This window comes from Pieris napi, chromosome 5 (assembly GCF_905475465.1).
Source record: "Pieris napi chromosome 5, ilPieNapi1.2, whole genome shotgun sequence".
Classification (NCBI taxonomy): Eukaryota; Metazoa; Arthropoda; class Insecta; order Lepidoptera; family Pieridae; genus Pieris; species Pieris napi.
The window spans coordinates 12005796-12028527 of NC_062238.1; the positions used below are offsets into that span (position 1 = coordinate 12005796).

Here is a 22732-nt window from a genome sequence, read left to right on the forward strand (position 1 = left end):
TTTGCTTTGTTTCATTAGTTTTGTCGAAGTAATTTTATGTATTATGTAGTTTTGCACTTCTTGCATTCACCTTATCTAATTTTATTTTTCACCGTGGTTGCCTGAAACAGATTCATCAAAAGCAATAAGGCCAGTTACCCTCCTTTTTATTTTATTATTTCAATTATACTGTATTACATCCATGAAGTGTTAATAAATAAAAATCAAATAAATGTTTTCAAATAACTTTACATCTTCCGCCATTTCAAATGCCGTCAAACACTGATAGACCGCACACTGCTTCTAAGTAAGCAGGCGCCAGTAATGAATCCTTCAATGCACTCGTGTTGTATCAAATTGCGCAACGCGGACATACAGACACACGTACTGTTTGTGTTTATCGTGTGTAAATCAACGCTCAAACGATCGTTTTATTTTCGGATAAGTGTTTTCATTGCGCCTGCACCTTTAAAGGCAATACTTAATTTGCACAGATGTTATAAATGTTTATCTGTATGCAGTAATTTTTATTACGAAGACTTTGGAAAATATTGTTGGAACGGATTTAGTTATCAGAACTATACTTTAGTTTATTTTGTGTAACACTTATTTCTGTATTTTGTCTTGCAATTATATGAAATCACGAATAAATTAACGCAACTAAGTAGATGTGCGCTCCATAAGATAATTAATTTTCCTTTTAATAGTATGTTTAAGTTATTATATTATACTAGTTGACCCGGCAAACGTTTGTTTTGCCATGTAGGTATATTATTTCTCGGAAAAATATTTTTAGTTCAATAAAAATAACTATGTACTATAATAAAAAAATAGGGGTTGATCGTAGAGGGTTGAAAAATTTAGGGTTGTATGTATTTTTTAATGCTGTATCATAAAAAAAAATAATTATCTAAAAATTAAAAAAATAAAATTTAGGGGTGGACTGGACTAGCCTTAACATTTAGGGGAATGAAAGATAGATATTGGCCGATTCTCATAGATACCGGATAAGCACAAAAAATTTCATCAAAATCGGTCAAGCCGTTTCGGAGGAGTATGGCAACGAAAACTGTGACACGAGAATTTTATATATTAGATTAATTAAGATTATTATCGTTATATGTATCCCTCATAGTTATATATGTTGCTTTAAATATTAAATATTTTAAGTATGTGTACTCTTGTTTATGTCAGGGATTTGCGAGTTTATATGTAACACAAAACTCATTTATTAATATTAAAATTAGTATCGAACATCGTAATAAATTTGAAATGTCAAAATCAGCCCATATCAATACTTTACAGCCCGCAACACAACGAGACTGTATTATAATTTTAAATTAAAAGTAATTTATTTATACTATCACGCCTTTTTCGCCAGGGGTAGGCAGAGACCACGGATCTCCACTTGCTACGCTTCATCCACTTTCACGACATTCACTCTAGTACCTCCTGGATTTGGTCAAGGTATGCAAGACAAGGTCCTTTAAAAATAATTGATCTGGTGCTTTCTATAAGTATCTATCGCAAAACAGCGAGGAAGTGTTGTCACCATTAAAGGTACACTGCCACAGACCAAACTTTTAAAATTTGTTTTAATTTTCTATTCAATTTTTAATTACTATTATTACTACGTAGGTTAAGTGTAGATACTGTATATTTGTGTACCATACAAAAATATCTTGATAATTATCATTTCATACGTTTATGTTATAGCAATACTTTTGAATCTAATCGCACGTGTCGTGACCTCACTGTTGGCACAAATATTTGGCGCAGCGTTGGTGCATAGTTCAAGTCCACTGCCAAGGTTATTGGGCTATCAGCGAATCAATTACATCATGCGAAATTTCACTTTATATACAACTTTTTCGTGATATGAAAGTTGGAGATAGACCAAAAAGAAGCCTTCCAAACTTTTAACGATAAAGTTCCAAACAGCTATTTTAGGCATGTATGTTAATGGTGGTAGTAAATATACGGTATATGTTTTTTGAGTGGGACTCAAACTTCAGCCCACCCCATTGCTACCAATTCTTCACCCAAAACCAGAAATCCGATCTCGCTAAGTGCCACCGTTCAGGCAGGCCGTTGACATTTTCATCGAATTTTTCCTCCACTCGATTTTAGTGTACGAAAACATCAGAAGCAACCCCCTAACCCCCTTCACCTCGAAATAAAAGGTGATGAATGAAGTGTGATAATTAAGCTTTATATGGCAGCATTTCAGCAGTCAGAACCGAGCTGCGTATTCTACAATACTGCTTACTACTTGTGTTTACTGAACCTGTATGGTTAACTGTAGATATTGTCTGACAGCGCTGGTATATAACTTCCATTAGCAATCTTGAGTAAGTTAAGTGATTGTCTAAATAAATAATAATTAAATACCACCAGGGTTGCAACATCAAAATAACATAACACGATAACCGTGAACAGACGGGCGTATGCAAATATCTAGTTTAATATCGGGACCCGATCATGTCCGTTCCTACACCGGTTCGTTAGGTAATCGCTTTGATGTTGATATTATTTGATTACATTATGGTGAACGTTTAATGGCAACACTGAAGGTCGATTTTAAATAGAAGATGCCTTTTTATTAAACAAAAAAGTTTCTATGTTGCGATGAAAGTAAAAATATATATTGTTAATATCATTGGTAGCATAGGTACGCTACGGTATGGTATGGAATGGATCAGTGGGAAGAAAAAAGAGAAAACACCCACCAGAAACCTGGGAAGATGAAAGAAAAGAGATAGCGGGGAAAAGTGGAAGAATTTGGAGGAAGCTCACTTTGTCCGAGGGCCTGTACTAATATTAAATAAGATAAGCTATTTCCATTTTTATTTATTATATGGTAACATACGTATTAAAACTATTACAAGCAAAAGTCTGTAGCGTAAAGTAAATATTTAATATAACTTTAAATTATGAAATAAAACAAAAGATTTCTTACTTTCGTATTTTTGTAATGAGATATATTATATTTAAATAAAAAAATATTATTAGGTTTGTTTATGTTATAAATACCATGCACATAGAAAATTGTTAATAAATACCGACCATGAACAGACAGAACATACCAAAATCTAAACTATCTACATATATGCATATATTATGTTAATTTAGTATAATGTATTTTAACTAAATTCAAAACACATTAATAGCACCTTAAACTCCAAGAAATGTCAAAATGAATTAAACTTTCAAAGAATTGATAACATGTGAATAAAAAGGCAATAAACAATATAACAGATTAGTTTCTTCTGAATCTATGGATTTAAGAATTTGGCATTTATCCACTTTAAGGCAGCCTACGCACTGGCGACCATAGACGCGGCCAGGCCGCCGCGACCATGGTCGCTGGTGCGTAGGCAAGCGCGACATGCGGACATCAAATGTGAAAATCGCGTGGCATCAAATTAGACGCCGCGGCCAACGGTGGCCGCTGGTCGCTGGCCGCAAAGTGCGTAGAGGCTATAGCGATGGCCATATAAAGTCCAGAATTCACTGGCCGCCGCGGCCAGGTCGCGGCGACCATGGTCGCCAGTGCGTAGGCAGCCTAAAAAGATCTCCCTCGCCTCCCGAAACGTATTAGGCAGCCTACGCACTGGCGACCATAGACGCGGCCAGGCCGCCGCGACCATGGTCGCTGGTGCGTAGGCAAGCGCGACATGCGGACATCAAATGTGAAAATCGCGTCGCATCAAATTAGACGCCGCGGCCAACGGTGGCCGCTGGTCGCTGGCCGCTAAGTGCGTAGGGGCTATAGCGATGGCCATATAAAGTCCAGAATTCACTGGCCGCCGCGGCCAGGTCGCGGCGACCATGGTCGCCAGTGCGTAGGCAGCCTTACTAAGTGGGTCATGCGGGGATTTCAGTTGCAATTTTACGGTTCTTAATATAATTGCCGGAGTCTTGGCGCGATTCCAATATGGCGTCCGTCCATATTATTATTTATGAAAAAAATGCAATTCTAAATTTGACCGAATATAAATACATTTCATTCACTCTGACGTCCTATGATTTTGGGTTCGTTTCAGATATGTTCCTTACCTTTTCAAGTAACATTAAACCTTTTTTAATTAATCACTAGATGACCCGGCAACCGTTTGTTTTGCCATGTATCTTATTTCTAGGAAACATTTTTTTAGTTCAATAAAAATAACTATCTACTATAATAAAAAATAGGCGTTGATCGTAGAGGGGTGAAAATTAGGGGTTGTATGTAAATTGCTGTATCATAAAAATTAAAAAAAAATGTTATTTTTTCAAAAAAATTAAATTTTGGTGTGGACACCCCTTATCACTTAGGGGTTTGAAAAATAGATAATAGCCGATTCTCAGACTTACTGAATATGCATAAAAATTGCATAAGAATCGGTCGAGCCATTTCGGAGGAGTATGGGAACGAACATTGTGACACGAGAATTTTATATATTAGATAATCTGTGCTTTCATGTCACCATACAGGTTTAGTCGGTATTCATTTGAATTATCTAGCACATTTCTGGTGCTTGACGATACACAATTACTTGACAAACCAACTTATAAACTCTAGTCTAACAAATTATATTAAAATAAAACCGATTAAAAACTCGTAAATTGTCAAGAAATTTACATGACTCAATTTTTATTACATAAATTCTCTAAACAAATTTGCATTTCGTTTGATCTCCTTGCCAAGTTCATTTTCAAACATTTTTTGCCTAAAATTATTTAGTAAACAGTATTAATGCCGTGTCTGGTCTACGAGGTATATAGTAAGTATATAATTTTTACACTACACAATAATTTAATATAACTTTTTTGGTACTGGTATTCTCTCAATGTTCCGAACAAAATATTATTTACTATACACAATTATTCATTAAACGCACTTTGGAGCTGGTATTTGATCTCTCTATGTACCGAACGTAATATTAATTACATACAGTCGGCAAACACAAAGGCACAAACAGTTAGGTATTGTTTGTCAATCTCATTATCTGTGGTTACGTTACAAGAGTTAAACAGGTCAGGTAGTGTCACCGAGCTAAACCACCAGCCGTTTTGTTGCAAAATAAAATAACAGTAACGTAAGACCGTTATCTTTACGCGTAATTAACTGGAGATTTGATGAGGATCGCCGCACACTGAACACTACAATTTGCGCTCAGCACTTTTTTTTTTTTTTTTTAAAGACAATTCACACCAATTGACCTAGTCCCATGCTAAGCTGGTGAAGCTTGTGTTATGGGTATTAGGCAACGGATATACATACATATTATAGATAGATATACATATAAATACATATTTAAACACCCAAGACATAAGAACAACACCAAATGCTCATCACATTATTAAAGTAAAGTGCTTTGTACAATCTACAATCGAAATTAGTAGAATCATTATCGTTGATTTTAAGTTTATACGAGTTGAATTGACACCAATCAAGTGACAACTGACAATTGCATCTGGCATATATAAAAAGAATCAAAGCATCAAGTCATTGTTCAGAAGCGCGGCATAGTAGCCATGATAATCGCCAACCTTCGAAAGGAGATGGCACTATAAAAAAAATCGCAGTACATTGCAAAGGTAGTTAAGCCACATAGAACGTCAGAGTTTTACACATATTTATTTATTTATTTATACTTCGTTGCCATAATACACATAATTATACATATAAAAAAAACAAGAAGTAAGTAGGTTACATAAGTTATTAGGCAAAGGGCGGCCTTATTGCTAACAAGCGATTTCTTCCAGGCAACCCTAATATGGAACAATAAAAAAGAAGAAACACCTACAGAGGGTAAAGTACAAGAACTGCATAATTAATTAACAAAAAGAAACTAAAAATAACATGCAACTATAACTAAAATTAAATAAAATAGAATCTAAAGAAAAAATATAAATAATAGTATGTATAAAGACATGTAAAAGCTCTGCCAAAGGTTAATTGACTCACAATTAATATACAAAAGTAGTAGCTAATCACTAGGCAGACAAAAATGATCAAAAAGGAGATTTTTAAAACACATACATACTACAATATAATATTTAATAGACAAAAAATAGCAAACACGTTGAGTGGGCCCTACGCCTGCTCACCTCCGCCACTATTATGCCCGCTCCAGTGCCGTGCATCAGCAGGACGCGAACAACCCCACACCACCAGCAGGGGCTTTGCCCAAACTGGACCACCAAAGAAGGGGAGCGGATAATCAAAGCTACAAATGGCCAGAGAAGAAATTTTCGCGTACGATTCCGCTTATAACTAAGATATTTTTTATTTCCTTTAAGTTTACCAATCCTTTTGTCTCTGATTTATCGGCAAGGGTCTTCAGATTCAAAGCTTAGAATAAACCTAACAGCAAATATTACGATGATAAAGTTATCTGTGCCATTAAACATCAATCATTATTGCGCTGTGGATAATGGGTACTACCTATTTATTTTGCAGCTACAATTACAATGGCTCAATGTTGCTTAAAATACTGTAATATACGAGAAAACTGGTGTTATAATGGAATAATTAGTACAGATAGATAAAACAATATTAATCTCCACGTCCGTCGTTCCATACCTGAGCGTTTTTTATGGCAGATTTTGCCGCGCACCACCACCACTTGTGGAACCAGCTGCCCACTAAAGTATTTCCGAACCAATTCGACTAATAAGTCTCTTGAAATATTAATTTCAAGAAAAGAGCGTCCCAAGTCTTAAAAGGCCGGCAACGCACTTGCGATGTAAGTGTCCATGGGCGGCGGTATCACTCAACTTCAGGTTAGCCTCCTATTACATAAAAAACAAAAAACAATCTCACTGAAAGCCGCTCCTATCTCATTTCGCGCCATCTAGATAACTTCACTTAATAGGGGAATCGTAAAATTCCAATTTCAAAAGCGGCTTACGATCCCGCTCCGTATCTGTGGTTAAGCCACTCGGTCTATGACTTTTCACCTACATTTTAATAATTCATAGACAAAAAAATACGCGCAAGGTTTTACATCAGTGATTTCTGATTTATTATGTGAGGCTACGAGCAAATAGCCTTTTTTTTACCGTTGTAATTGTTTATTGAAATATAATCTTGATTCGAAATAGGAAGAGAGATTTCTTAGATAATTCACATGAAAAAGGTAAATTTGTCGAATCACGGCTCCACATTAAAACAGCTCCAATTTTTTCTATCGTTCTTTGAGACTTGTATGGGCTTTGGAACCCCTTAAAAAACTGATAATACATGATGTAGATGATATTGTCTGAGTTCTCAGTGGGCCCCAGTGAATTACATTAGGTTAAGTTAGGTGTTTTTTTTTTCTTCTTAGTGGCGTTTGTGATCAGATTAGTTTAAAGCCAAAAATTTGTACCTAACTTCTTTCATTCATTTCACAAATCATTATGGTTTAATTTATTTCTATGGGACCCGTGATTCGACAAATTTACCCAAAATAATTATACATTTTCCTTAATATTATTGTCATGAATCAAACATTTCATTGAAAACAAATCTTATATGATATAACCCTACCTATATTTTTTCTTTGAACATGAATGCATCACTATGTATTGTGGTCAAATACCTCTACGTACGATGTGTCAGCACTCAGAAGTAATTATATTCATCGATGCGATATGAATTTCAATACAATCAATTGCTTATTACTTTCTTTGTTCATTGTATTTTTCAAAAGTAAAAGCCTTTTATATGGCACGTAGTCGTATCGTAAAAAAATTATTCTAAAGAATGTCTTATTTTGCGTTATACAGCTGTAAACTGTCCATATACATAATTAATGTAATGGCTGCTAACGCCACAAGCATTTTTTTATAAATGAGAGAAAAGTTCTAGTTCTTTTCTAGGAGACACCAGCTATCCTTTTCTCCTATGTACAGATCCGGGTAAGCAACACCCACTTAAACACTCTTTCGCAGAGCCGATACGATATGAAGACTGGCATGAGGGTATCCCGGGATGGTTACTCGAGCACAGATCGTAGATGGAAAAATTCTGCCATAGAATTGTCAAATAAGTGACACGGGACTCGCGGGCCAGTGGGCTCCAACTCGCGCGATAAATATCATGAGGATATTTCCGGAATAATTGTCACCCGGGCCCTACGGGCCAAGCCTACCAGACCTAGCTTAAGCAAATGAGGTCCCATTTTAAGAAAGGGGGGGGAATTTAACACTCCCCTGCTGCCAAGCTTCTCTGCTTCAGATCTGCTTGATCGCGTGCCTGCTAGGCTATTAGGGGTTTTATGTAAAAAAATCTCTCTTTTGCTACTACAGAAAGAGACAGTCTTCTGTTCAGTCCCCGATCGTTTTACAAGCGCTGTAAGCCTAGCCTTAAACTATTCGTAGTACGTAATATTTGCGTAGAAAAGAAACAGGTGGGTATCAAACATACTACCTCACGGTGAATATCGCTAGCTTCAACTATACAGCCATTGGAAAAGGCAATATGTACTAAGGATATTAGTATAACATTCCAAGAAAGCCTACTTTAGCTTATTCCTCACAATTACTTCGATAAGACTGAGGAACTGCAGTAATCCTATTTACTTGACACACATTTTTTAATTGCATAATGCTATTACGGAATTTTACATAGTCTAAGTGACAAGAGATGAATTATAATTAAGTAATTAATTATAAAAAGTATATATAGCAAATATTTTTGCAAATAAACTTTATACTAGAAGAAAGTATTTACGCTGTGATGAAAAGAGAACGCCGCTTTAATTTAAACATAATAATTCGACTGATTAAATTTTGTATATATTTCGTGGTCTAAACCCAGATGGAAAAAAGGTAGATAGAAGAAATAGAAGCGTTAGCAGGAAGCGAATGGAGCCATGGATGGTCAAATAAATTATATTCTTCGGAAAAAACCCAGGACTTCCTGATGCGACCCACGATAAATAAAACCAGCGCTACCAATAAACCCATTATCTAGTATCTAGTATCTATCTAATTATAAGTGTCAAAAGGAATTAAGTGATGCGATATATTGTTATTTAATCGCTAAATTTCATCTTTAACGGTTCAGTGGCAATTATCCTTTATATGGCTTCGATAAACCAGTTATCTTTGTGGTAAACATTTTGACAACGAAAAACTATGGGCAGATGGTCGGCAGACAATAAAACAACTCTACGAAATGGTGGCCTTTGACGAATATTAGTATCGTTACGTTTCGAGCCTTTGATTATGGTTGTGTTAAATTAAACTCTAACCCGCGTAAATGAAGACAACTTTGTAATTATATAGAGTTTAGCCTTGGAGTAATAATAAAAAATAGGCAAAGACATTTACTTATCAGGTATATTCGTTTTCCATTTTTGTGTGAGCCACGTCAATTTTTCATTAGTTCCCAATAAATGCGGCTTTCTTTTTAGTCTACAATATTAGAAAAATGAAATAAAGACTTTCTAATTTATGTATGTTTAGCGCCAAATAAAATTTCAGCGAACTGACTCCCCTATGGAAAATCTAAAACTTTCTTGATACGGGAGTCCTACTTACCGCTAAGGCGGGGCTCTTCAATGATAATAAAAGCCGTTTATTTCAGATACTTTACTTTTAAATACATTTAATTTTTTGTAATTTCATTAATTCCTAGATATCTGTGTGACCTTTTTTGGCAAAAGAATCCTCCAAATCCCGCCATTTCTGCACTGCCCCACTCTCTGCCATGTACCACCTGCTGTTTCCTTAATCTGGACTATCCTTCTAAATTGTTTTGCGTTCATGTGCCTTGTACCTTGGGCACCTTTAATACTTTATTGTTCCACTTTTCCTCTTGCCATTGCCAAGTCAGAGCTATATATTTTACCCAAATTCTTTTTATATAGAACAGGGGGCAAGCGGACAAGAGGTTCATCTGATGTTAAGTGATACCGCCGCCCATGGACACTCTCAATTCCAGAGGGCTTTTAAGAATTGGTACGCTCTTTTGAGAAGTCTAACATTATTTGGAAGCGAATACGTGAGTAATGTTGAAGATCTCAAATAAAACACCTTGAGCGCCTCGCGCGTGTTGAAATACTTGTAACGTGATAATTGAAACTGGACCGTAACCTAAAACTAGGTCTAGCGATCATAATATTAATGATTATAATTACAATAATTAATATTCAATTGTTTATAAAATTAACTAATGAACGAGAAGGCCAATTATTTAATTATTAATTGTGTACGATTCCTGGGGCATCGTGTTGTTTTAAATATGTTTTTTTAATATTAATTACTTAAGATGTCATGTGGAACATGGTGTAATGGTTGCATCTCCTTACAAACATTGTGTAAAACAAAAAACTTGGTGATTAAAAAGAGTGGCGGAGAGTTTATTGCAAGTTCTTCTCGTCCGTTCTACGCCCTTGATTTGAGAACTGGCAGTAAAATAAAAATTAGAAGCATTTAGCATTTAATATATTAACTTTCATAAGTGTACATTGTGTTACCTAAATTAATAAATGATTTTGTCTTTTTTTTTACTTTTAAAAAGAGGATTTTATATTTACTCTGTATTAACCACTCGCGTACAACAATAGAATATAAGCGAAATAATGAAATATTAATTGCTTTGTAACGAATGATTGCAATGTAACAGTTGAAGAGAGTGGCTTCTTCTCGCTATACTCTCGGGGCGTTTAGGAAATCGCAACGCTTATAAACCTTAAGAAAACCAGTGTGAGCAAAATGAACAGCCTTGGCTCGTACAATTTGTGTTATAGTTTTCGGTAATTGTGTCAGTGCAATTACACCGCGTATATACAATTTTAGGTAAACAGACAAAAGAGTTATTCAGTTAAAAAGTATGTTTCTTTGTTTCTGGGACATAATCCGAGAGAAAGTAGGATGAACTTTTCTTCTTAATATTTTCGATTATTTATTTATGTCTCTGTTTATTATTTATTTATTTATGTATGTTATGTTTGGTCAGGACTTAATTTAATAGTGATTACTACTCTGCCCATTGTCCCATGCATACAATATTATTATAGTAGCTTTATCGTTCTGAGTACGTCCCTGAACGACTAGATTTGCTTATTCAATATAATGTAATAAGACACGTTCTAAAACAATATGGCTGAGGTATTTAAATTGGTTTCTACTTAGCTAAGCAATAAAATATATTAAATTTACATTAACCGCTATTTATTCTAGAAAAAATAAATAATTTAAAAATTTACAATATGGTGTAGTTATTATATTTCGACCATAGCAAAAAAGTTCAATACAAAATTCCGTTTTTGACTTTCGTGTATAATTGAATTGTTTAGATATTGTAAAATAGCTGTTAGAATACTGATAAGCAAATAAATAAACTAAATCTATATTTCTATCTTATACATAAAACACTATGACATACTTAAAACATTATAAAACAGTAACATAAATAGTACAAGAATATGAGTAATTTTAATGTATAACTTTCAATCTAGTCTCATAACGTTTTTAATAATATGTAAGATATATTACACACTTATGTATGTAACCCGAACAAGTGGTAGAACACTCGTTGTCCCGGAAACATCCTGTGGGAATCGCCATGCGACAAACCACAGCCTACTTGTATAGAAACAAAAGCTTGAAAGAGTCCCTAGACTTGCATGAATGACTGAGAAGCCATGTTTGCTTTGTAGAGGAAGTCTTTCAAATGTTTTCTTGAGTCTCGTGGTTATAATCTCACTTGTATGTAGGCTTTATATTAATCTTGGCAAATGCCGGCCTGAATAAGAGAAAATAAGTACCTGTTATAAGCGCGGTAAATAGTACAGGACACGGCTAAAAGACTTTCGTAAGATAAAGCCAGTGGAATAAGTAGGAGCTTTTCAACTTCACAAAAAACTTAAACTATATACAAAGCTAAACATATAGCTATAATATCAAAAAAAGTTCAATACAAAATACTACATATATTTAAAATATTTCATAATCTGTTACATTTATTTTATACGATTTTATTTTTAATATTTTATTTAATCTATATATTTTTATAATATTTTATTTAATACATAATTAACTAATACGATTCATTTATCAAAATTAGACCATTCCATTTACTTAAGTAGCCCTTTCATACGCATAATAAGGGCTTAAAAAGAAGATATATAGTTTTAGATATAATAGTTCTAAGCTACATAATACATACAAATGAAATTCCTCTTCCGAACTTAAGTCTTGATAAAAAGGTTAAAACGAATTCCATAAGTTTATTGCAAAATATAAACTAGCAAACAAAGAAGACTGCGAGCCGTATAGCTTTTATAAAAACGTTTGTTAGGGCTGCTACTATCTAAGATTACAAAGTAATATAATATACCTAACGTAAATATAAACAGGCATATTCCGAAATGGGCCCTTGGTTTAGAAGTACAGTTGCAAGCATTTTTGAATATCTTTCATTTCTGAAGTAGCACTGAGGTATTGCTTTTTTGACATATGTGCGCGATTTTACGTGGTCTATATGTATAACTTATAGATTAAAAAAGCTATGTTGTTTTTATCACTCGTTTTTTATCACTTATATTATGTTGTGTTGTTTTTTCTGTATGTGTATTGGTTTTACAGCTTTAAAGTTCCCGCATAAAAGCTAGCTTAATTTCTGTAAAAACACTTATAAGTTAACTTATATTAGACCAGAATGTAGAACCAGCCTCACAGTCCCCGCGTCAAGCTCGACATCCAACTGCCTGCGTTAGCGTATTTTCACCTCAATTAAAAGAAATGTGTAGTAGCGTATAGGAATTTTGTTACTTTATTAATTAGAAATTCAACAATTTACCTTTGAGAGCGTACAATTTTTCACAGCTACCTTTCTTTTTGCTTGTTGTATTCGGTGAACACTAAAAGCTCTACAATACATTTTATCTTTTACGTATAGAGAGTATTGTTAAAACACCAGCTGTCTCACAGTGTCTAATTAATTAGGTTGACAGTTATCTTATGAGAATAAAGATCGGATCTAAACATTTTATTTGCGATTTACGACAACCCTATACACCACTCGTTAGAAACAAAGAATTTTTCTCAACTTTGCTTCGAAGCGAAGTATTTCCACAGTGCTGTAATAAAATGCACTTAATTACACCCAACCTCAATATTCTTACGTTTTTACGGTAATTACACTGCATAATATAGAAGCTTAGTTTACATGTATGAGTAATAAAACAAAAAGTTACCGCAGCAATTATATAGCGAATTAATTTTTTTTAAAGATTTATAGTCTCTAACAAGTAATAAAAACAGAAGCTTGAAAATGTTTTACACGAGAAAAGTATTTGATGACCTACCGTGTCTGATATACGCCGTCGACTTTTTGGGTCTAAGGCAAGTCGGTTTCCCCACGATGTTTTCCTTCTCCTTATGCGAATATTAAATGCACACATAGATAGTATATCCATTGGTGCACAGCCGGGGATCGAACCTATCTCAGGCATGAGAGTCGCATGCTGAAGCTTAGGTCAACACTGCTCTCTTTTATCTAACCAAATCATCATCAACACGATTTGAAACAAATGTTATTATTTTCTTTAGCCTTGTATCTTGTTTATTTGTTATAATGACCTATTTGTATTTGTTGTCTTCTATCTGTGATTTTCTAATTGTATTCAAAGTCAAAGTCAAAAATCATTTATTCATATAGTTAACAATGTACACTTATGAACGTCAAAAAAGAAATATAAATTAAATGCTTCTAATTTTACATTGACTGCCAGCTCTCAAATGAAGGGCGTAGAAGGGAAGAGAAGAACTGGCAATAAACTTTTTTTTTAGCTGGCTTTACCGTCTGTTTTCTTGTTCGTATATCGGAGACTGGTCACCTACTTGCCTATTAGATTGATAAATGATTATGAAACCGATATAGAAATCTGAGGCCCAGACCTAACAAAGTTGTAACGCCATTTTTTATATAGAGACACATACAGTATGCATTGCATCACATAACAATTATCTTTTTTCTTTAATTATTTATCTTCTTTCTATTTCAAAAGCCTTAAAGAAACCTATAGAACCAGCTATGCTAGAATATATTATTTGAGTCTTGAAATAGGAGGCCAACTGAGTGAAATCCAATTTAAATAAAGAACGTGAGAGAAAGGATAGAGCAAATTGAATCAACATAATTCCCACACTACTTTTCTATTTCTGTATAAACTGAAACTTGATAACAAAAATGTTTTAGAAGAGGTATGTACTGTATATGTATTTGATCGTTATTTATTAGACATAGGTGATAAGCCGGAAACTGGCTGTAATACTCTCTATGTATTAGCCGGTAGAGACTGTTTTCTCACGATTTTTCATTTATATGGGGTTCGAAGGCTAGATCACATGGTTAAGAGTTGTGTACCTAATTACTAACACTGTTATACATATAACGAATTATTTTTTACGTATTTTTTCTTGCTTGCTTGCTAATCAATCTTGCTAATCAAATAAACAAGCTTTTGTTTATTTATTTATTCATTATTTATAAATTCAAACCAAATTTATATTAATTTATATATACAACATTATTTCTTTACAAATTTGATAGAAATAGAATTACATACTTGTGATACTTTCAAGAATATAGTTTTGAACAGTGAATCCAATTCAAGAACTGTTTCTATCAATTAAGTTAACATATGAACACAGCTTGAACGTTGAATGAATTTTATAACATGGTCTAACGTTATTTGTTAACCTACAGTTATCAAAAATCAATAATTTCGTGAAGCACGTCTATACATCACCACGTCAAAAACTGCGATAACCACATTTTAAAATGAATTTTTAACCTTTTTTTTTTTTAATATGTGTTTAACAAACCTTTTAGGCTTCCAGCGTCTAATGAATACTCCAAACATGATTGAATCCAATTCACATCACTAGCACAACCCACGAACGCAAAAATAGATTAAAATCTTTAACAAAACAAGCACATCACTGTTTACAAACACTGATTTGAAAATAGAATGTGTGACGTAATATATAGTTATTTGTTATGCGACGCGCGTGTACACACCACGAGAGGTGGAAACCGACTGATCGACTGACGACTCCCGCTGCTTGTTGCAGTATGCAGCTGCAGATCTGTGGTTGGTTCATATTAATAAGTTTTGATGTCTGGTGACGCTTGCTTGAATGGGACTTTGCTTTGATTTGCTAGAGATTTATTTTGATACGATTACTTGTCAAACATTATATTGTTCTCGTAATGTAAAGGAGGTTAATGTGTATTGAATTTTTGTATTCGAGTTTTCTTTTTAATCTATATATATAAAAGAAAGTCGTGTTTGTTACAACACTTATAACTCGAGAACGGCTGGACCGATTGCCATGGTTTTTGATTTGTTGGATTTGTTTCCGTCCCGAATAGCAGAATACGCAATAAAATATCGGATAAGTTATCGAATAACAATAAATAAATTAATTTTACGAATGCAAAAACCATATGGTGCCATCTGTTGACAAAACTACGCATCATTTTACGTCGAATTCGTGTCAGTTCAAGAAATTCCGATCTTGAGGTGAATGAGGAGATGCATAACCATGCTTTGATCCTGATCAAAAGATGTTGGATATCAGAAAGTGCTTAACATGCAGTATCGCCATATTGACGCTAGAGAGAAGATGCCTAATGTGTAAAACTGCCATTCTTCTTTCGCAATGGCAAGCAATAAAACATTTCTGTATTTGCAAAAGAGTTGTATTATTGTAATACTTAACATTAATGAAATCCTAAAATAAGTTAAACTAAAGTAACAACGATGTTATAAGGTTGTAGGGCGGAACGAAGTTAGCCAGGTCAGCTAGTTAAATATAATTCAGACTCCAATTTACAAAGTATCTCTTTGATTAAGTTAAATAAAATTTTAGAATGTAAATCTATTAACAAGATATGTTCCATACAAAATGGAGCTAATTTTCACATATGTATTTAGAATTTTAATAATGAACTTTATTTTATTAATAATATATAATAAAGTCATATATCCGCGTCTCTCATTACACTAATAAATAGCGTAATTTCTGAGGAAGGTAAATACCCAAAAACCTCACGGGCGTTTCTACGCCATATGATACTTGTAATTCACCTAAAAAAACATTTTACTTTTTTTTACAACATTATTAAAAAATAAATCAGTGGCGATACAACCTTTTTAGGTCTGGGCCTCAGATTCTGTATCTGTTTCATCGTCAGTTTTTCGTCAATCTAATAGGCAAGTAGGTCGTCAACTTTTTGGGTCTATAGCAAGCCAGTTTCCCCACAATGTTTTCCTTCACCGTTCGAGCCAATGTTAAATGCGCACATAGAATGAAAGTCCATTGGTGCACAGCCGGGAATCGAACCTACGACCTCAGGGATGAGAGTCGCACGCTTAAGCCACTAGGCCAACACTACTCTACTAACCTTATTACAGTTATACATTAAATTAATCTCCGCTTAGATCTTCCTCTATCTTCCTTTTAATCTCTAAATGAGCACTACCCATCCAGATGATATCCCTAACATAATTTAGGAAGTTTCGTAATTCATGTGTCCTTTTTCTGTCTACATATGTTTTAATTGTTTAGTTTTATTTTTCATTTGTAAATCTTATGTAATTTTGCACTCCTTACGGTGGTTACGTGTTGTATTAAGGCCGCCCCTTGCCCTGCTTATTATTTAATAATTCTAATTGAACTTGCAACGAAATGTTTAATAAATAGTCCGGTAATAATATTTGTGAACAAAGAAATAACTTCCTAACTGTGTGCAAATCTGATAGTAAGGGGAAAATCAATACAATGTCGAACAAACTCGAATGACCTAATTTCGTGTAGTGTCGATTCTTGAGACCTAGGCTTTGTATAATAGAATGGCATTGAAAATAGTGCTAGAATTACAAAGCTATTGAACAGCTCCACTCTTTGAGGTGCTGAAGATAAAATTAATTTCAAGGTTGTTCGGAGTATCTGCAGTACAGCGGTATAATTAATTCGCTTCTGAAAGACGTCATATTAATTTAAATCTTCACACTAATTAATATATAATACTTTTTTATTGTTATCCCCGCGAACTTCGTTTCACCTTATAATTTTAAGCGTACTTCGTTAGTAGAAACCTACATATGGAACATTTTGCTATGCTTCCCCAAAGACAATCGTTTCTCAACCATTTTTATGTCGCGACCCACGAAAAACCCAAAAAGTTAGGTAAAACAGTCTTGCGACCCCGTCACTGTAAGAGTCTTTGTACCTGCTCGTATATTACTTAGTTATAATTTTCACACGCTGCGACCCAGATTTTTTTTGAAAAATACTCGCATCGGACTAATATATTCAGTCGATCCTACCCTAAGCGTTTATTTTTAAGAGGCAAACGGGCAGGCAAACCTTATGTTAAGTGATACCGCCGCCCATGGACACTCTCAATGCCAGAGGGTTCGCGAGTGCGTTGCCGGCCTTTTAAGAATTGTTACGCTATTTTCTTGAAGGACCCTAAGTCGAATTGGATCGGATAAACTTCAGTGGGCAGCTGATTCCACATAGTGGTGATGCGCGGCAAAATAACGCTCAGTTATGGAACGACGGACGTCGAGGTGATACGGATGGTATTTTGTATTCTGCCTTGACGTCCGATGATGAAACTCAGCTGCAGGTATTAGTCCGAACAACTCCTCTGAACACTCTTCATGGTAAATGGGGTAGTAGATGCTGTGTCAAACATACAAGTCAAGTCTCCGTAACTCTTAAAAAATTCAAGAAGGCTCTCTATATAACAGGTATGTATACATATTCCATAATTGATTTTAAAACTAGTTCAATTTATCAAACTGATACACCTTTCAGTTTCCATATTAATTACACGCATATTAAACTATGTATTACACTGAATATCCAATCAACATTGTTGCCAGTCGCGAAATTTTATTACTCACTATTAATGTAACTCATTAAAATCGCAATGAATGTTAATTAATATCGCATTGAATTATTCCTCATTTCGAATTATACTAGTGTTTCCGCTACTTTGAGCGTTTGGAAACAAAGACAAATTGTAAGCGAGAAAATGCTTACAATTTGTCTATAAACTTTCAGAGTTTCCCTCTCTTAATAGAGACTGTTTGGACACTTTCTTATGTTAAATATAATGAGTAAATTAATAATAATAATAAAAGCCTGTATAATTTCCAATCATTACAAAAGTAGAATATACCGCCTGGATTTGTTATATAATTTTTTTTCTTGTTATCCTAATGATCAGAACCCCTTCACGGGTAAAAGCCTCCTCCAGCCTTTTCTAAATACTGTCCATGACTTTCTTTCTCCTTTAGCTTCCTGCTGACGCTTCTTTTTCTTCTATCCACCTTTTTTGGGGCGCCCTATTCTCATTCTCCTTTCAAATATTTGTCTTTGAAGTCCACCGTTTATCTATGATATATTAACCATGGAATTCATAAATTAAGTTAGACTTAAATCATTAGACTTAAATTAGACTAGATAATATTCAATGTTGTCTCAGTGAAGATGCACTGTGCATTAAAAAAAAATATTGGTTGTTTGTAAAGTAGGTTTACGATCGAGATGTTGACGTGATAACGTCTTATTGGTTATATAAGTTTTTGGGAAGTAAGGAATTAATGAAGATAACATTTTTTCAAATTTTAAATTACATCTATCGTTTTATTCACACTTTTGATGATAAATTTCGGGTGTAAAATGACAAGTTTACTTATTCGACTATGATATACATTTTTCTTCATACATTCACGGAATGACTGGTAGCGCTCGAGATGAGACGGGAGATCGGTCCGTCTCTCTCTCGTTATACCTGCGATCGCGCTCGTGAGGTTTTGGTGTGACACAAGTTTCTGAACATGTCACCCGACTAAAACGATTTTAAAGACGTTATCACGTCAAAATAACCTTTTGTGACTAACACACAATGTCAAACGCTAAACTTAGCACGAACTATCTTAACTCCAATATTTCAATCCCTCACTTAGGTTCATATTAGTATTGAGATATTATATTATAAAAGTCAAAATTAATCTACGTTAAACGAATAATATCTTCAAATGGCAACAATATATAAGATGTCATTGTCATCTGTCAAAGTGTGGTGTCGATTCGATTGTGCGTAGATTATTAAATTCTGTGATTTATAAGTAAAAATACCGAAATGTATTAAGAGCCAGTTAAGAAAAGTTTTTCACGATATAACGAAGTATTTGTCGAAACAAAAGTCTGAAGGAACGGACTCTAAATAATGTGTCAAATGTCATGCCATTTACATGTGTATACTTGTGGCTATACTTAGTATTGCTATAATCGTAGTTAATTTAGCGCCCCCAGAGCATTTTTATTGGACGGGCTTTAATTAATTATATCTCTATTTGACTTTGATTGACGCCTATTTAGTCTACGCCAATTTTCTTACAACTCTTTACGTGCCAATTGCCCACATACAAAAATTCATTGGTAAATAGTCGGGTATCAAACGCATGACCAGTTGAGATCGGAACATCTATCTTAACAATCTTGACACACATAATTATACACAGCTGTGAAATTAAATTATAAACACGCAACTTCTTCATCTCTTTAAGATAGCGGTAACGCCATTTATGGTGTGTTGTTTTTGGCTCAAACAAATAAAAAGCGCTACTGTACTGAGATAAACAGAAAAAGGTAATGTGTTAATTTCAGACAGAAATGACGAATGAATGTTCGTTTGTCTCGCTAAAACTCGAGAATGGCTGGACCGATTTGGCTAATAATGATTTTGAAATATTTTGGAGTTCTGGCAGGGTTTAAACGGTGGGAAACATAATGACTAAAGAAAAATACTAAAGACGAGAATTGAACTTTCCAATAAAAACTTGGCTGTCGTATATTTATAGTCTTCAAAAATTTGTGTTTCATAACTGAAGTATGAAAAATGTTGTATTAAGTTTTGATACAAATATATGTAGGTGATATGAGGTTCACTCGGTCTAGGTGGGAATAAAACATAATTTTATATAAGAGTCACGCAATTAAATTATTTAATATAATATTATTTATTTGTATGTCTATAGTAATTTATAGTTCTATCAGACTTAGAAAAGCATGGTAGGGTGACATTTTCTCTATTGTTCAATGCTCTTCAGAGACCACAAAATTACTTAATTTTGTGGGAATTACAGGTAAGCCATTCAGTGCCATCCAACCAGAAAAAAATATTTCTCCGGAAATCGAACCGAAACGAATTCAACCATGATTGATCAACCATGCGTTGAATACGCCATGGCTTTTTGGAGTAATAAGTATTTACGATAATTCTAACTAGGTACAGAAGATATACATTCCCACACAAAATAGCCCTTATTTATTTCAAATATTTTAGAGTAAAGATTTTTTATTAAGTGCTTGAGGATAATATACAACTTTAAACAAAATAGAAACAAATTGTTCACAATTTCATCTGACCTAAAGGAAAAGTTCTGCCCTACTTCCTGAAACACGGCGAAGATTGTGAAACTGAAATTTCAGACTCCCTGAATACATTCCTTTGTTAAAGGCGGTAAGTTTATAATTTTTGTAACCACTTCTATGGCTTCTGGTAAATATTTAATGCTATTGCTTTTACGACCAGTAGATTTTGTACATTGTAGCAATAGAGCTAAGCATGTTATTTTAAGGAAGGCGTTGCGTAGAGATGAGGGGTCTGTATCTCATACCGCATTTATCATGGAGACTGGGTGGGGAGTTCTTCGGATACCTTTAGCTGAGTTTAGTATCGGACGTCAAGGCGCTGTTTCTGCCGCGCACTATGTAGAACCATCTGCCCATTGAAGTATTTCCGAACCAATTCGACTTAGGGCCCATCAAGAAAAGAGCGTCCCAATTCAAAGCCCGGCAACGCACTCGCGAGCCCTCTGACATTGAGTGTGGGCGGCGATATCACTGTTCTATAAAAAAATAATTCATCGCACTGTACGAACTGGTGACCAAGATTACTAAATCAAATAAATTGTCTATTAATTAAAGCGATTACTTATCTATATAGATATAAAAATGTTATATTGTTTTTTGTACGCTAACAAACTCAAAAACTTCTGCACCGATCGAGCTGAAATTTTAGCATGATATATAAGGATTGTTTTATTTATTTTAAATCTGTTTTTTTTGTTTTTTTTTCCACAAGTATTGCAAAATTAAACTTAATATATGAAATGTTGTCTTAGTTTTGTTTCTCATTTCTCAACCATTCAACCATTCAATCACAGCGAAGGGTGGCAGTGAACAGCTAGATAAAAATAAAAATGCCATCTGTAGAAAGTGTTTGTTGGTGCTCTTGAACACAAATGCAATTCTAACATTTCCCTTTTACCTTATTGACAAAATAAATTACATACAAATATTATACAACCCCTCGATTTCACCCTTGACGGATTATGGAAGCCATTCAACTATCCACCTGTCGTTAGCTTCGACATGCCCACAGGCTTGAGATCTACCCATGGATGATAATCCCACGCAGCCTTACAATGCATTTTGTAAGTTGCATATTTTTTATTTACTTGGAATTTTTGTTTACATTGCAGACGAGATTTTTGTAGGTAGTTATACAGTCACAAGACATATTTCCTAATCTTTAAACAGAAACGCCCACGCGTGTTCTCACGGAATATGCTGACGGACTGTCTAGCTCCCAGTCTCGATTATTCGATATTAAGTTTATAAGTTAGTCTTAAGCTAATCACCAATGTAACAGGTTGATTAAATATTAATTAGAAATAAAAATTTTATTCTTTTTAAAAACGCTCCAGCGCGACCTCGCGTTTTGACTGGCGCAGCCGGTAGGATTTTCACATCCCGCGAGTATATAACTAAATTGAAAATACTCAAATCGATTTTCATAGTTCTTGAAATACCGTGGACTGTCTAATAGCAGAGTGAAAATCCGCGAATCAAATAAATAAGTCAAATAGAAGAGCATTAAAATAATATCCGGTGCAGTGTGTGATTAGTGACTCAGGAAGAATGGAATTGGGCTGGCGGTGAGTAAACCTTTTCACTTCCCGCTAAAAATTTCATTTTATTCCACATATTATATATTATTACATTATCTGATTTTGTTTCGTAACAAATCTACGAATAAAATTGTACTCAGAGTGTAATTAGATTAGGAACTGTAGTTTTAAAATTATATTGCACAAGAATAGGCAATATAATATAGATTAAATATAGAGATAGATAAAAAATTATATTATTAATTAGTACGGATTTATTGCAAATTCAAAATTATACAAGTAATTTAAAGAAGTGTAAGTGATTATATTGTATTCTTATATATAAAAATTAAAGACTAAAAATGTCAATGGAAACATTTAAATTTGTACCAAGGGAGGTTTTGTCCTTGATTCCCAAATATGATGGGACAGAAAACTTACTAAATTTATTTATTGCAAAAAGTGAATATGTGATAAAAGAATTTAGAGTCGAAGGTAATGCCGCCCAAAATTTATACTTATTTCATGCAATAACTAGTCGCTTAGTGGGTAAAGCGGCAACGCTATTAAGTGAAAATCAAAATATTACATCATGGGATCATTTTAAAGATATATTGACTCAACATTTCGGCGACCCGCGTTCAGAAGAATGTATAGCAATAGAATTAGAATCATTAAAAATTAAATCTGGAGAATCATATATAGAGTTCTGTCAAAGAATACAAAGTGTTAAAAGTTCCCTAACCTCAAAGGTTAATAGGTTAACCGATGAGAGTATTAAAGCAGCC

General features: G+C 34.1%; 1 protein-coding gene across 3 annotated transcripts in view; it reads right to left on the minus strand.

Moving 5' to 3' along the window:
- The window catches only part of LOC125049855, a 356920-nt gene that overhangs the window by 308964 nt on the left and 25224 nt on the right, over positions 1 to 22732 (minus strand). For 2 of the 3 annotated variants that reach the window (XM_047649335.1, XM_047649337.1), the window contains exon 1: positions 14791 to 15027. The exons of the other annotated variant lie outside the window; for it this stretch is intronic. In XM_047649335.1, coding sequence (XP_047505291.1) covers positions 14791 to 14828 — 38 coding nt within the window. In that variant the 5' untranslated portion in view covers positions 14829 to 15027. Of the gene's footprint in view, positions 1 to 14790; positions 15028 to 22732 lie in introns of those variants that run through there. 3 annotated transcript variants of the gene reach the window in all.